Raw genomic sequence first — 16,495 nt, 5'->3', positions numbered from 1 at the left:
GGCACAGCCACGTTCTTTTGGTCCTAGGCCCATCTTTCCTCAGCACCTCCCATGAGGGAAATGCGGGTCCAGCGTTTAAATCCAGGGCCCTAGAAAAGCAGATGAATACCTGGGGCCTAGCCCAGCCTGGAAGGCAAACTTGGAGGAGGTGCCAAGACTGCAGTCCAGGACCTGAACCCAGAGTCCAAACAGGCCCAGGGCTGCCGCCCTCCACAGGGCCCACTTCAGCCTGGGCAGCTCCCAGCTATGAGCAGGAGACTGATGCCTGGGAGTGCACAGACGGGGCTCTGGGGCGCTGGAAATGGGGCATCCATAGTGTGAATAGAAGCCCAGAAGCCGGGGAAAGGGCCTGACCTCTGACCTGCCCAGCCCCTGGTGGCAGGTGCCCAGGGACAGCTGCCCTTTTTCAAGGGGCTCAGCAGCCCTCCTGCTTCCGTTGGAGGGTGAGCCTGGGCAGAGAAGCAAGCTCAGGCTTGGGTCGAAGGACAGCTGTGCCCCTGGCTGCCCGCCTCCCCGGTGTGGAGCAGCTGCACGTCACCCTCCACAGTACCCTGGGGCAGGCAGCAGGGCAGTGGAAGGGGGCCCTTCACGCTCACCTGTTCACCAGCCAGTCGTCACAGCGCGCGCGTGGGCGCGCGCACACACACACACACACACGCACACACGGACGTGAGAGCAGAGGCTGCCCCTGGTGGGGGTGGGGCGGGGTACTGGTCACTCCTGCGGTTCCCTGGTGCCCAGGCCTCACACTCGTCCCTCTGCCTGCAGCACAACAGACGTGCACACGGTGGCCTCCCTGCTGAAGCTCTACCTGCGGGAGCTCCCCGAGCCTGTGGTCCCCTTCGCCAGGTATGAGGACTTCCTTAGCTGCGCCCAGCTGCTCACCAAGGACGAGGGGGAGGTTAGTGGCTCATGGGGACCCATCCTGGGGGGTGGGCCTGCTAGTTGGTGGCGGGTATGTGGAGACAGGACTTTCTGTGACTCTTCATGGCACACAGATCCTGCCTCCTGCTCTGTGTGTGTCAGGGGGGTGGTGCCCTGGAGCAGCCTGCTCTGTGGGGGACAGGCCTAGAACCTCCTAATCGGGGGAGGGCTGGAACATCCCACTGTGTGTGCGAGGGCACCCTGGGGCGAGGTGCCTGGAGCATCCCCTCCCTGTGTGCGGCCCTCTGTCTCTCAGAGGGACAGGTACTTCCTAAAGCAGGCCGTGTTCCAGCCGTGCCCCTGAGCACAGGGAGCTCAGGCTGGGCCACTACCCAGTAGGCACTCCTGCTCCATCACCTGCTCCCACAACCAACTCAGGCTACCCAGGCCGGCTGTGGGGTTCAGAAACAACCAGACCTTGCATCTGTTTCTATCCCGCCGCCTCCCAAAAGAATTCGAGACTGCTCCCAGGACAGGGCCTCCCACCCCACCCCTGCAGTGGCCGCCTGCAGCCCTGGTGGGCTCCGGCTGGGGAAGGACTGTTTGCCCTCCCTCTGACTGTGTGGGAGATGAGGGGTCTTTATCTGGCAAATATTTGTACCTCAATCAGTGAGCTGGCCCTGACATTCCTCTGTGGCCCTGCAGAGGCACATCCCTCACAACGGCTTCTCGAAAGTAAATCTGCTTCCCCCCAGAGGTCACAAGCCAGGGAGATGGAAGTGGTGGTGCCCTCTGGTCACCTGGGGCCAGGCCCATGGGCTGTGGATGGAGGTCTGGACTCGGATTCTCACCCCCTACTCCCTCTAGTAAGAGAAGGACTGGGGCCTCCTTGCTGGTCTTTGAAATGCTGCTTTTCCTCTCTCAATCCCAAGGGAACTCTGGAGTTGGCTAAACAAGTGAGCAGCCTTCCCCTGGTCAATTACAACCTGCTCAGATATATCTGCAAGTAAGTGACTAGGGGTGGGGCTTCCCTCCCCTGTGCTCTGGCTCCTTGCCCTTCAAGGGGGTCGGGGGCCTGGGTCATGCTTCCACTCACATGTCTGTCAAGCCAATGGGGAATATAGAAGAACACAGTCACTGCGCTCATAGAGCTTACAGTCCTGAGCACATCATTCCTGAAGGAAAAGGATACAGCCTTTGTTCCTTCTGCCTCCTCTGGGTGCCTCTCACCATCCCCTCCCCATGGGTCTGCCTCCTGACCACAACCTAGGCTTAGGGTGCCAGGAGAGGACATGCAGGGTGGCCTTCACCTAGCCCCGTGTCTGGGGGGATCTGGGCCTTCCTGGGCATCTACTCCCACTGCAGGTGGGAGAATTGTGTCCCCTTCCATGACAGGCCCTTGTCCCAGTGGCCTTTGCTTCTGATGGCCCTCTCAGATCTTAGGGGAAGCTCTGCCTTCTTCCAAGCCTGGCAGGGGCAGCTGGCTGTGCTTAGCAGCTGTGGAAATGTGGGTGCAGCTGAGCATGGGGGCCAGGCAGTTCCCAGTAGATCTGGCATCAGGATTTGCTTCTCTGCCAACTGTCTCTTCCTTACTTTGCAGGTTTCTGGATGAAGTTCAGTCCCACTCAGATGTCAACAAGATGAGCGTCCAGAACCTGGCAACTGTTTTTGGACCTAATATACTTCGGCCACAGATAGAAGACCCAGTGACCATCATGGAAGGTAATGGTGGGGGTGTGCGTGGTGCTCTGGGCTCGCCTTGATCCTGGGCAAGTCCTCAGCATCCTCAACGCCAGGCCAGCAGGAAGGGCGCTGGGGACTTGGCGGCAGCCTCTCTGGACCCCGCCTCCTCCAGCTCCTCCTCCCCCATGGGGCAGCTACAAGAGGAAAAGGAGCTTTGCCCTGTGGATGGGGTCATAAGGTGCAGTTAAATGGTGGGAGAGGCTGGGGGGCGGGTGTGGAAAAGGTCAGCGCCCTTGCCCTTGAATACACAGAGATGTTTTTGCTTTACTAAAGTAATTTTCAATTAAGTAATTGTCACAGGCTTCTTCTGGATGTCAGAGCTTTTGCAAACCCTAGGGATATTCCGTTCTATAACGAAGACTAATAATGATTTAAAAAAATAGCAGCAACAGCAGCTGCTTTTAACATGCCCCGGCCTCTGCTAAGTACTTTACTTCTGCCACCGCATTTTAATCTTCACAAGCAGCCCGCGCTGTGGTTACTGCCCCCATTTTACTGATGAGACAGGCCAGGAGAGGCAAGGTGACTCTGTCAGCCCGACTTTTCAAAGGGCACAGGTGCAGGCTGGCATGGAAATGAGAGCCCTGCTTGGAGACCCCATGGAAGACTGTCCCGGCGGGGTTAGTGTGAGAGCCTAGCCGCTCACAGGCAGAACACCCGCAGCCAGTCCTGGCTGAGCGCAGCCACCGGCGGGGACTCACACAGGACCCACCCGACGCCAGCTGGAGCCCGCTGCCCCTAGCGCCAGGCAGGCTGAGGGCAGAGTGGCCATTCCTGTTGCGCGTGACCTAGGGGAGGGGCGGGGTGGGCTGTGGAGCTGTCCCTTGCTGCTCCCAGCCAAGGGTGTGACCGTTGGGGGTGGTGCTCTCGCTTGGCACGCCCTTGGCCTGACTGGCAGGTCTCCCCAGCGCTCCTGCCTGCCAGGTTGCACAAATGTCTGAGGGCAGATGCTCACCCCACTGACTTGCTGAGTTCCTGCCTCACCTACTTTTCTGGACTAAAGATTGTTTACTTAGTTTTCCCCACGATTCTCAGTTACTTCTAGTGGGAGGGTCCACCCAAGTACTTCACCCTCCTCATCACGCAGAAGCCTCCCCAGTCTCTGGTACTTGGTTGAGGACAACAGGAGGGAACGAGGCAGGAGGATCGATACCATGGTCCCTCTGCACCGCCTCCCTTTGTCACTGACCGCTCCCCCCACCCCACAGCCTCAGGAACCGAGTCCCCACAGATGCCACAGGCTGCATCTCAGGGGCTGTGGCCTGGAGAAGAGGGATTGTGTGCATGTGTGGGGGGCTGTTCACGTTGGGGGGCAGCCGTGTGCATCTGTCTGTGCACGGGGTTGTGTGTATATGACTCTGTGTGTATGGGTTGTGTATGTGTGCCTACATGTACCTGTAAGACATCTCTACTCTGTGTCCCAGAGCCCTGTGCCCCCCAGAGGATGGACGGTCAGGCACGGCCACTGTGGGCAGCATATGGGGCAGCCGAGGGCCCTGCCGTCCAGGTCCTGGTCTCCAGTCCCAGCCTGCCCTTGGCTCCGCCCGCAGCCGTAACAGGCATTGTGCCTGCTCCTCCCCCCGCCAGCTGGGTGGAGTGGGTGCGAAGGCACAGTGCCCCTCTGTGCTCCAGGGCCCACACTGGAGGACGGAGATTCTTGGGTATGGTCCTTCTGTCCCTGCCTGGACTTGGAGGGGGTGGTGGCCATCCTTTCCTTTGGGGCGGCACATGGCCAGCTCTTGTTGAGTCCTCACTTGAGAAGTAGGCTGGTTTGGGGCTACTATCAGGGCTGGGCACCCTGGGTTCGAGCTGCAGCTTCCCCTGACTGGTCTGGAGAGCCTGGACTGGAGGCATTCACAGCCCGGCTTTTCTCGTTCCTTCTTCCTGGCAGGCACTTCTCTGGTGCAGCACCTGATGACCGTCCTGATCCGCAAACACAGCCAGCTCTTCACTTCGAGGACCACGGAAGGGCCAGCCTCCCCACGCGGGAGCCCACCATGCACCGTGGGATGGGGCTCCGAGGAGGTCACCAGGGACAGCCGGGCAGAGCCTGGCAGCCCCAGCGCCCCCGGCCTGCCCTCGCACAGGACCTCTTCTCTGGATGGGGCTGCCGTGGCGGCATTCTCTAGAACCTCTTCCACGGGCCTGGGTAGCCGAAGCAGCCCTGCTGCCACCAGCCCTGGGAAGAAGGTGCAGACTCTGCCCAACTGGAGGTCATCCTTCCGGCAGTCAGGGTCCCGGTCGGGGAGCCCGAAGGTGGGCACCTCATCCCTGGAGGTGCCCATCATCTCCTCCGGAGGGAACTGGCTCATGAACGGGCTATCCTCCCTGCGAGGCCACCACCGGGCCTCATCGGGAGACCGGTTCAAGGACTCAGGCTCCGAGCAGAGACTCTCCACCTATGACAACGTGCCCCTGCCCAACCCCTTTCCCAGCACACCCAGCGTGGCCAGCATGCCATGGTCTGGGGACTCCTCCGGCGAGGCCTCAGCCAGGGGCTCAGTCAGCAGCTGCACAGCGTGCAGGGCCAGTGACTCCTCTGCCTGCAGCTCCCTCCACACTGAGGGGGCCCTCGAGCCCTCCCCTGTCCCCAGCAGCAGCGAGGAGTGCAGATCCCCAGACCTGGACCACGGCCTGGACAGGGTGGGCGCCTGCATCAGCAGCAGTGAGCCCAGTGACCCAGGCAGCCCCACCCAGGACCTCGCCCACCGTACTGAGGCTCTCCAGGGCCTGGTCACGGAGCTCAGGGCAGAGCTGTGCCGGCAGAGGACTGAGTACGAGATAAGTGTGAAAAGGTAAAGGGCTGCAGCTGCTGGGCAAGTGCGAGGCGGGCGCTCCCGGGCCAGGCAGGGCCCTCGCAGCCAGCCAGCTCACTGGGCACCAGTCCGGGCAGTTGGCCTCTGGCTCTGAAAGAAAGCCTCCTGTTGGCAGGGCTCAGAGCAGCCGGCGCCCAGGAGCCGCCTTTCTGGGCCAATGCCCGCAGGACAGGGCTGGGAGTGGAGGGCTGGGGATCCTATGTCTGGGAAAGCTCAGGAGCTGAGGGGCTGGCATGCTGTCAGACACCTTTGATGGAGAGGCTCAGAGTGGGGGTCCCTCTGGGGCCCTCAGTCAGGGAGGAGGCAGGCCCCCAAGGTATGTCCTGTAGCCCAGGAACTGGGACTGGGGCAGGGCACGCGTGCACTGCAGGCCCCAGGCCAGCCTGTTTGACTGACCGTGGTTGGACCTGATGTAGAATGAGGACTTCTGGATCGAAATCCGATTTTCTCTGAGGAGGGAGCCAAGCCCTCCCTTCTGCTGGGTCACAGAGGACGCCTCATGCCACCTTTTTTTTTAATACATAAATTTATTTATTTATATATTTTTGGCCACGTTGGGTCTTCGTTGCTGCCCACGGGCTTTCTCTAATTGCCGTGAGCAGGAGCTATTCTTCGTTGTGGTGCATGGGCTTCTCATTGCGGTGGCTTCTCTTGTTGCGGAGCACAGGCTCTAGGCGCACAGGCTCAGTAGTTGTGGCTCGCCAGCTCTAGAGCGCAGGCCCAGTAGTTGTGGCGCTCGGGCTTAGTTGTTCCGTGGCATGTGGGATCGTCCCGGACCAGGGCTCGAACCCGTGTCCCCTGCATTGGCAGGCGGATTCTTAATCACTGTGCCACCAGGGAAGTCCCTCGTGCCACCCTTTAAGGCTTGCAGGCTTGTTCACTGATGGGCCCTGGATCCATCCTCCCAGCCTCCCTGTGCAGAGGGCATTTTCCAGCTCTGAGAGGCCAAGTTCCCCAATTACAATCACCAGCAGAGCCTACACTGGACAGTGAGCAGTGCTTCCATCAGCATCTCAGACCCCTTAGCTCCTTTTGCCCCAGGCCTTGCCTCAGCCTATGCATCAGACCTATGAACCCATGTCCCACCCACTAGCAGGGGGCTTCAGCGCGTTCTGAGTGGTTCCTTTTTCCATCAGACAGTGGAGGTGGAAGGGATTCATGCTTCTATTTCTGAGCCTGGGATTCCCACAAGGAGCTGGAATGGTAGCATTTGACCCTTTTGTTCTGCTGGCAGCTGTCTCCTGGGCACCTGGGGAGTGTCAGGTGTGTGCAGTCTGTGTTCACGGCAGGAAGATGGCAGGAAAGGGGCTATGAGGGCAGCAGCCCCTGCCATGGGGGAAGTCGGGGGGGCGGGGGTCACAGCAGGCAATGTCAGAGCCAGGACTTGAAGGACCGACAGGACTGAGCTGAGCAAGGAGGAGAAAGGACACAGTATGAGTAAAACCCCGGGGTTTAAAATTGTGGAGAAAACCCACAATGTAAGCACTGGGTTGGAATTTACCAGGCAGAGCTAATAGCAGGAGCTCTCTGCAGATTCACTGGAAGGTAGTTTACTGCTGAAGATGAGCTCAGAGTGTACAGGAAGTGTTACTCAGCGGACACTGTCTGAGGGCAGCCTTAGAGGGGATCAGAATCAACATCTCACTTTCTTGGCTGTTTGTGGAGCTGACTTGAGCTTCTAGATCTTTCACCTTCTTGGAGGCTGGGGTTCTCAGGGGAAATGCAGTATTGTTGCCTGGCAGGCTATGGGTTCGAGTCCCTGCCCCACTGTGTACTGGCGGAGTGTCTGGGCAAGCTCTGAAAGCGTGGCGGAGTCGGGGTGGGGCAGGCGGCAAGGCGTTTAGCAGGAGTGATGCTTTGATTTTATTGCCAGTGAGATGTGAAGCTGCTGGAAGACCTGGAGGACTTTGATCACTTTGATGAGGTGCACTGACTGCTGTGCTCAGGAGCGCTTGATGAGGCAGACAAAGACCAGTTAGGAGGCCATGGCCATCTAGGTCAGACCTGTGGCTGGCATGGACCTACAGGGCAGCAGTCGAGGTGGGAGAAGCAGCCAGATTCTGAATATGTTTGCGTTTTTCCAGTTGATCGGGTGTGGTGGTGAGAAAAAGAACTGACTTGAGAGACACCATTTTTGTTTTGGCCGAGCAACTGGAAGAAGGTGGTCACTGAGCTGGGGAGACTGGGGCTATAGGAGGGTGACTTGGGGAAGGAGGGCAGGAGCTCAGCTGTGGGTCTGTTAAGTTGGAGATACTTATTATTAAGTTTCTGAGTGGACTTGAGGGAGATAAAGATTGAGGGTTGTCAGCACATTGAGTGCTTTAAGTGCTTCAAGTCTGAGGCTGCACAAGGTCCCTCAAGGAGTGGCATGGAGGCTGTGCTCAGGAGCACCCGGGGGCAGGGAGGACCTGACAAAGGAGGGGCCTGGACAGGAGGAGAAGCAGTGAGAGGGCTCATGGGGGGCCTGCTGCCCCTGCCTTGGCGGGGGGTGAGTCTTCTGACATTATGCCCCGTGCTCCCCAGATGGGAGGCTGGCGTGAAGGGAGGCTTTCTCCCTTCTCCATGCTTTTTTTTTTTAATTGAAGTATAGTTGTTTTACAACATTGTGTTAATTTCTTCTGTACAGCAAAGTGATTCAGTTATACATATATTCGTTTTCATATTATTTTCCATTATGGTTTATCCCAGGATATTGAATATAGTTCCCTGTGCTATACAATAGGACCTTGTTGTTTACCCATCCTATGTATATAATAGTTTGCACCTGCTAATCCTGAACTCCGAATCCATCCCTCTCCCTACCATCACCCCTCCCCCTTGGCAACCACAAGTCCGTTCTCTATGTCTATGAGTCTGTTTGTTTCATAGATAAGTTCATTTGTGTCATATTTTAGATTCCACATATAAGTGATATGATATGTCTTTCTCTGATTCACTTCGCTTAGTATGATAATCTCTAGGTCCATCCATGTTGCTGCAAATGGCATGATTTCATTCTTTTTTATGGCTGAGTAATATTCCACTGTATATATATACACCACACCTTCTTTATCCATTCATCTCTCGATGGACATTTAGATTGTTTCCATGTCTTGGCTATTGTAAATAGTGCTGCTATGAACATAGGAATGCATGTATATTTTTGAATTAGAGTTTTGTCTGGGTATATGCCCAGGAGTGGGATTGCTGGATCATATGGCAACTCTATTTTTAGTTTTTTGAGGAACCTCCATACTGTTCTCCATAGTGGCTGCACCAACTTAACATTCCCACCAACAGTGTTAGAGGGTTCCCTTTTCTCCACACCCTCTTCAACATGTTATTTTTAGACCTTTTAGTGATGGCCATTCTGACGAGTGTGAGGTGGTACCTCATATTGTAGTTCTGATTTGCATTTCTCTAAGAATTAGTGATGATGAGTATCTTTTCATGTGCCTTCTGGCCACCTGTATGTCTTCTTTGGAGAAATGTCTATTTAGGTCTTCTGCCCATTTTTCAATTGGGTTGTTTGCTTTTTTGTTACTGAGTTGTATGAGCTGTTTGTATGTTTTAGAAATTAAGCCCTTGTCGGTCACATCATTTGCAAGTATTTTCTCCCATTCCATAGGTTGTCTTTCCATTTTGTTTGTGGTTCCCTTTGCTGTGCAAAAGCTTATAAGTTTGATTAGGTTGCATTTGTTTATTTTTGCTTTTATTTCTGTTGCCTTGGGAGACTGACCTAAGAAAACGTTGTCATGACTTATGTCAGAGAACATTTTGCCTATGTTTTCTAGGAGTTTTATGGTGTCATGTCTTAGGTCTTTACGCCATTTTGAGTTTATTTTTGTGTATAGTGTGAGGGTGTGTTCTAACTTCACTGATTTGCATGAGGCTGTCCAACTTTCCCAACACCACTTGCTAAAGAAACTGTCTTTTCCCCATCGTATAGTCTTGCCTCCTCTGTCGCGGATTATTTGGCCATAGGTGTGTGGGTTTACTTCTGGGCTCTTTATTATGTTCCATTGATTCATATGTCTGTTTTTGTGCCAATACCATGCTATTTTGATTACTCTAGCTTTGTAATATTGCCTTAAGTCTGGGAGTGTTATGCCTCCTGCTTTGTTCTTTTTCCTCAGGACTGCTTTGGCAATTCTGGGCCTTTCACAGTTCCATATAAATTTTAGGATTATTTGTTCTAGTTCTGTGAAAAATGTCATGGGTAATTTGACAGGGATTGCATCAAATCTGTAGATTGCTTTGGGTAGTATGACCATTTTAACAATATTAATTCTTCCAATCCAAGAGCATGGGATATCTTTCCATTTCTTTGAATCACCTTCAATTTCCTTTATTAATGTTTCGTAGTTCTCAGCATATAAGTCTTTCACCACCTTGGTGAGATTTATTCGTAAGGTTTTTTTTTTTTGTTTTTTTGGATGCAATTTTAAAGGGGATTGTTTGTTTCATTGTTTGTTAGTATAAAGAAATGCAACCAATTTCTATATGTTAATCTTGTATCCTGCTACCTTGCTGAATTCGTTTATCAGTTCTAATAGTTTTTGTGTGGAGTCTTTAGGGTTTTCTATATATAGTATCATGTCATCTGCAAATAATAACAACTTTACCTCCTCCCTACCAATTTGAATACCTTTTATTTCTTTTCCTTGTCTGATTGCTGTGTCTAGGACTTGCAGTACTATATCGAAGTAGTGAAAGTAGGCATCCTCTTCCAGACTTTAGCCCTTCTCCATGCTCTGTGTTCAGTGGTTGAGGGTGAAGGCCCAGGCCTCATCCTGGATGGGGCAGGGAATGGATATTTGCTTCATGTACACCATGTGCCAGGTGGCGTGCTGTGCACACGTGGTCTCCTCGGTCCATCGTAGCTATAGCGCGTAGGTGGAAGGCTGTCCCCTGCATTTTCAGGGTGAGACACCAGGGCTCAGTGCAGTTTGAGCCCTGCCCACAGTTATGTGTCTTGTAGTCAGGTTGGTTCCTAGGAGCCAGGCACAGCAAGTCCCTCATGCCTCACAGGAGTGGGTCATCTGGTTGAAAAGATAGATGTGCTAACCTCTACAGAGGCCTGAAGTGTAGCTCTGTGGTAGCAAAAAGGAGCAGTAATGTGGGTGACATGCTGGGGAGGATCAAGAGAAGCTTCCCAGAGGCTGAGACATTTGGGCTCGGGTGTGAAGGCTTCCCAGAGGCTGAGACATTTGGGCTCGGGTGTGAAGGCTGAGAGGGAACAGAAGATGAAGTGACAACCCGAATGGGGTTTCCTGTGAGTTGCTGTCTCTGCCTGAAGCTCAAGGGGTCTCGTAGAAGAGCAAATGTGAGGACAGTTTCCTGCTCCCCTCTCGGTGCAGGGCTCAGTCCTGTTCTCTGCCAGCTGGCAGTCCATCCCTCCTCAGCAGGACAGTTGGCTGGGCGGGGAGGGTTAGTGGTCTTCGTATTTGAGTGAGGACTCAGGGACGCCCCTGGCCTCTAGTGCCAAAGGCTGAGGGGAGGGTCTCGGGGATGAGGCCCCGCTGGCTTGGGGGAAAGCCCCAGGGTTTTGTGAAGAGATGCAGTCCATGCAGCCTCACCCAGCACTGGGTCTGAGCCCGCACACGTCCTTCCCCTGGTCCCAGGCCCGACCAGCTCCTTCGCCCCATCAAGTGTCTGATGACAATGGGGTTTTCTTGGCAAACCCAGCAGGCCCAAGTCTAAAATGATGTCTTTCTTCTTGAATTTTAAGACTCGAAGAAGGTAGTGCTGACCTGAGGAAACGAATGTCACAGCTAGAAGAAGAACTAGACCAGGAAAAGAAAAAGTACACAATGCTGGAAATAAAGCTGAGGAACTCGGAGCGGGCACGGGAGGATGCAGAGAAGAGGAACCAGCTGCTGCAGAAGGAGATGGAGGAGTTTTTTTCAACCCTGGGAAGCCTGACTGCTGGGGCAAAAGGTGCCAGAGCACCGAAGTAAAGGAGTGGGGGGAGTTCGCTGCTGCTGCTCAGCTTGCCCTCCCTAACCTCCTGCGGCCTCGGGAGGAACCAGAGCCTCTGCAGCTTGGACCTGGGCCTCAGTGGTGCCAGGAGATCTGGTGCCAGCTGGAGAGAGCAGTCCTCACACCCCTTGTCGGGAGCCCGAGCCCCGCTCTGGATCTGGATGCTGCTCTGAGTAGGGTGTGGCAGGCGTCAGAGGGGACAGTCCTGTGGCTGCCCAAACAGGTGGCACCCGGGATCTGAGTAGCTCACCGGGACCTTTTTGCATTCTTTATTAAATTTGCCCTGAAAGCATGATGCCTGGATGCCTGACTCCTTTATGGGCATGCAAAGTGAGGGTACCAAGTGACCTCTCCTGTTTCTCGCAGGGTTGGGAGTCCTCAAGGTGTCCCATGGGTGGAATGGCATGGGGCCTTCAGAAGTGGGGTGCAAAGGTCCCAGAGGAGCACCCAGTGTTGCCATGGTCATTGAAGCTGGACTTAGGCACATCTCTGTGCTCTCAGCTCCATCTTCTGTGCTCTGGGCAGGATGGCTTTCCTCACTGCTTGCTCCCTCTCTGAGCCACCTGGGCCTCTGCAGCTTGTGTCTGTCCTGGAATTCCTCTCAGGCCTTCCCCTGTAACCTGCTTTCCTTCCCTTGACTCTAGCTCTGCTCCAAAGCCAGAGCCTGTGAGTCAGAGCTCAGCAAGGGTGCTGCACTTCCCTGCTTCTGCACCCCGGGAGTGTGCAGGGTGACAAGGTGTGCCTCTAAAGGAAAGGTGAGCCAAGGTGGTAGGTAGTGCCTGTTCTCTGTCCTCCAGGTGCAGACGCCTCAGACTGTGCCCATCTCCCTTGCAAATTCCCCTCGAGCTGGTGCTAATCCCTCTCCCTTCCCTGCCTGCTTACCTTCGTCCTCCAGTTCATCCTCAGACTTCAAGGCTCCACGGGGGTAAATCCTCCAAGAAAGCCTTTCCGTGGCTGCCACCACACACAGCCCAGGCCTGGGCCAGAGATCCACAGGATGGGCCTTCAGGGGCACCAAAGAAGCCACCTCTGAGCAGAGGGGACTGGCCTCCGGGGCACAGGCAGTGCTGGCGCCAGCATCACTTGCTCCTGCTCATGGTATCCTTACCTATCACCTCTCACTACCCCCAGCATAAACTGCAGTGGTTTTGAGGGGAGTGGGGTCAACAAAGTGCCCCAATTTCTGACTATCGTCTCTGGAGAAGTCATTCAGGCCCAACCACCCATCTACCTGGAGTCAGGTATAAACTATCATGTGATAGCAGTGCTCTAAATGCCAGGGTCTCAGTGCTCCCAGAAGTGCTGGCTCTACACTTATTAAGGTGCAAGCCTACAGGCCCGGACCAACTGGTAACTCTCACAGTGGTGAGGCAGGCCAATGACTGGTCTGCTGCTGGGTCACTTTTGGCCTCACCAGCCAAGAGGACAAGTGGCTGCCGAGGGCCCTCAGCATCATCAGCAGTCAGAGTTCTCTTGCAGAGCTCTGAGGGGTGGGATGAGTGGAGAGCACTACCTGCTGCTCCCAGGACCAGTGCCATCACAGCAGTCAGTCTGGGTGACTAGCTTTCCCAGAAGGTGAAATATTGCCTTCCTCTGTTCAAGGAGAAGGAAAATAATGCGAAGTGACTGATTCCTCACAACAACTCAGTAACAAAGGAATTAGCTGCATGCTCCCCATTCAGAGGAGAAACTGAGATTGGTTAGGAGATTGGTGGGAACACCAGTGTATTTTATGGTCCTGAGTTCCCTCACCAGAGCCCTGAAATTCTGCCGACTTTGACCTAGAGAGAAAATGCTGCCAGGCTATCAAAAGAGCAGAAAAGACCAAAGGGGTTTCACATGATGAAAGGGAGGCTGTCTTCTCTTAGCCATTAATAGTGGCAAAGGCTCAGCTTCTGGCCAAGTCCTTGCCCAAAACCAGCTCATGAGCCGCATCTGCCACCTGCTGGCAAAACTAAGACCTGCAAATGTGATTTTTCTCTGAAAATTAGCTGGCAATATTCAGTAGATGTTCTGCCCTCCAATTTCCATTTAACCAGCACCCTCCATTCTATCTGTAAAACGTACTGACTTCTGCCTGTAAAGCACGCTGAGCACTGAGACTGAGGGGCTCTAGCCCAGTACCCTGTCCTCATCCGCTTCATTCTCTCCAGCTGAGTTGCATTTACAGAACCTGTTCCCAAACCTGTGGATTCAAGTTGTACCTACTGTAATGACATCATTTAATATTTAGTAAGCCGATGCAACTAGAGATTATCATACTAAGTGAAGTTAAGTCAGAAAGAGACAAATATATGATATCACATGTGGAATCTAAAATATGACATGAATGAACCTATCTATGAAACAGAAACAGAATCACGGACATAGAGAACAGACTGGTGGTTGCCGAGGGGGTTGGGGGAGGGATGGAGTGGGAGGTTGGGGTTAGCAGATGTAAGCTTTTATATATAGGATAGATAAACAAGGTCCTACTGTATAGCACAGGGAACTATATTCAATATCCTATGATAAACCGTAATGGGAAAGAATATAAAAAAAGAAAAAGAATGTGTATGTGTATATATATATATATATATACACACAACTGACTCACTTTGCTGTACAGCAGTAATTAAAATAACATTGTACTTCAATTAAAAAAATACATTTGAGAATCTGACGAAGCCTGTGGACCCTTTGAAGAAGAAAAATAACCACATATACTAAAAATTCAGCTTTCAAAGACCTCTTGAAGCCTGTCACTAAATTCTGTAATCAGAGTTTAGAGATTAAGGGGTTAATAACAATAAATCCTTAAATTTGAAAATAATAATAAGTAAACCAATGAATTACAAATATGAAAAGACGGAATCAATTTTTTGAAAACCTACATGAATGCTCTCAGTAAAGGCAACTTACTAAAAAAAATTGTCAAATTATGGATGAATCAACCATGCAATAGTGGAAAATTGAAAATCTAGGATTCTGCTCCCAAATTACTTCAAAAGTGTTTTAAAATTTGTGTTTGACTCTAAAGAAAAACTGCAAATTTTAAGTCTCATACTGAAAAAAAGGGAGTTGGCTTATTTTAAAAGACTGGCAAATGTCCCTTTTTTAAGAAGTTAGAATACAGTTTTAGGGATGTGTGTGTATGAAAGAGACAGAGGCAGAGACAGAAAAACAGAGGGAGAGAGATTCTTTGTTTTACCTGGCTGGTGGAATAACAGACCAGGCATGAACCGTGTTCACTCCACACAGTAAATGGGCTTCAGAATGGAGTCCATGTAACCAGGCTCCGCGATCTGTGGGCAATAAATGGAGTCAGTGACAATATCCCCCTCTTTTGATGCAGGGCCCCAGCCCCCTGGAGAGTTCTCCCAGTATCCTACGTAGTTCCATCACAAAGGGACAGCAAGACGTGGCAGCAGCAGTGGTGGAGTAACTGTCATATATCTACTTAGCTGGGAGCTGTCTCACATATGAGACACTGTCCCTTTGTGACAGAACTGAGACTGAAGGACAGGAAGGGGCAGTCATGCAACCAGACAGCCGCAGGCAGAAGGGGAAGAGCTATAAAAGTTACATGAGTGCCAACATCCTTGCTGGCATGGTGGGAGATGGACGGGGCTAGAATCAGGCAGGGGCCAGACCGTGTAGGGCCCTGTCTCCCATGGTAGAGTTATTTTTATTTGAAGGGATATAGGAAAGCATTCAAGTGCTTTAAATAAACAGACATGAATTGGCTTGCATTCAACAAGACTCCTTTGGCCCCTGGTGGACAGTGGATGAATTTAGGGGCGGGAGGGAGTAGCAGCAGGGAATTTAGTCAGGGAGCTACTGGTGTGGTCCAGGCCAAGTGGAGTAGCGTGACAGGCCAGAAGCTAGACAGTAATGGACTGAAGACTGAATGAGAGGTGAAGGGAAGACACTGTGCCCAGACCAGTCTTCCCAGAAGTGCAGATGTGAATGGGAGCAGAAAAATAGGGTGGTAAAGTGGAGGGGGCAAGGGAGAGCTTTTAAAGAAGGGGATTACTAGAGCATGGTTGTATGCTGCCAAGAATGATCCAGCAGAGAGGGAGAGACTGGTGAGGAAGAAAAGAAGGCAATAACGAGGAGAGGCAAGTCTGAAAAAAGACAATGAAAGTGGAGGGGTTGGCTTCGGAGAGAGATAGGAAGATGGAGGACGGGGACACAGTTGAGGTAGGTTTATGGAAATGCATACCAAACTCTTTGAGAAGTCCTGAAAAATGATGAACATGCTTACCTTTAGGTAGCAGCCCCAAATTTATTTGAACACAAAACGCTTTATTCACATGAGATTTCTCAGGCAGTAGAGCACAGTGGTTAGAGTGAAAATGGAGGCAGACTACCCAGATTCAGATCCCAGCCCCACTGCATTGTTGGCTGTGTAGCCCTGAGCAAGTTACTCAGCATCTCTGTGCCTCAGTTTGATCATATAATAGGAGGGGAGAGTAACAGTTCTTACCTCATAAAGTTGTTGTAAAAACTCTGTGAGCTCATACAGTCAAAGCACTTAAGTGCCTGGCATAGAGTAAGCTCTCCAAGAATACTGCTACTAATTCAATACAGAACTAGTGTTCAGTGCAACAAACTTGGGGCATCACTGCTAGGTACTGAGTCCTTGAAGGGTTTTAGGGAGGGCGGGGGCATGATAACCACTTTGGCAGCATGGTCTGCCCCTCCTCCACTTCCTCATCCCTCTCTGGGCTCCATCAGCAGTCTCCTGGTACCTTCCCAGTTCCCTTCTTAATGACACCCTGGAGCATGACCTACCTCATTCTTTGCTGCACCGTCTCCCATTCGTCACTGCTCCTGGTGGAGGATTTGGTATTTAGTTCTCCAAGGCAGCTGGTAACGAATGGACAGGCCAGATCAGAATCATCTTGGGAAGCCTGTAGAACAACCATCCCCCTCATAGTTCTATTTCTATATCAGAATCACCTTCTCCCTCTAACCCCTTCTGAGAGAACAGAGCCATAAAGAGTTTAGGCAACTTGCTGTAGGTGAGGCAACTAGTGTGAAGCCAGGATTCTACTTTAGGTATCTGGTGTCAGAGCACATGCTCACATTACCACAGTAATTTCATAGTGCTGTATGCAGTTTCCTTA

General features: G+C 52.5%; 1 protein-coding gene and 1 long non-coding RNA gene across 5 annotated transcripts in view; one reads left to right on the top strand and one right to left on the bottom strand.

The window, feature by feature from the left end:
• Positions 1-11,661, top strand: part of ARHGAP22 (Rho GTPase activating protein 22) — a 211,889-nt gene extending 200,228 nt beyond the window's left edge. For all 4 annotated transcript variants that reach the window (XM_068548041.1, XM_068548040.1, XM_068548038.1 and 1 more), the window contains 5 exons: positions 769-901; positions 1,797-1,870; positions 2,465-2,586; positions 4,499-5,402; positions 11,134-11,661. In XM_068548041.1, coding sequence (XP_068404142.1) covers positions 769-901; positions 1,797-1,870; positions 2,465-2,586; positions 4,499-5,402; positions 11,134-11,362 — 1,462 coding nt within the window. In that variant the 3' untranslated portion in view covers positions 11,363-11,661. The remainder of the gene's footprint in view (positions 1-768; positions 902-1,796; positions 1,871-2,464; positions 2,587-4,498; positions 5,403-11,133) is intronic.
• LOC137767276 (uncharacterized) lies at positions 5,978-16,236 on the bottom strand. The gene is made up of 3 exons (XR_011074500.1): positions 16,161-16,236; positions 14,575-14,668; positions 5,978-6,829 (listed from the first exon to the last, which is right to left on the bottom strand). It is a non-coding gene; the product is annotated as an uncharacterized lncRNA (long non-coding RNA).
• Between the last annotated feature and the right edge of the window lie 259 nt (positions 16,237-16,495).

This window comes from Eschrichtius robustus, chromosome 7 (assembly GCF_028021215.1).
Source record: "Eschrichtius robustus isolate mEscRob2 chromosome 7, mEscRob2.pri, whole genome shotgun sequence".
NCBI classification, from domain to species: domain Eukaryota; kingdom Metazoa; phylum Chordata; class Mammalia; order Artiodactyla; family Eschrichtiidae; genus Eschrichtius; species Eschrichtius robustus.
This window is presented reverse-complemented; position numbering and strand designations above follow the sequence as displayed.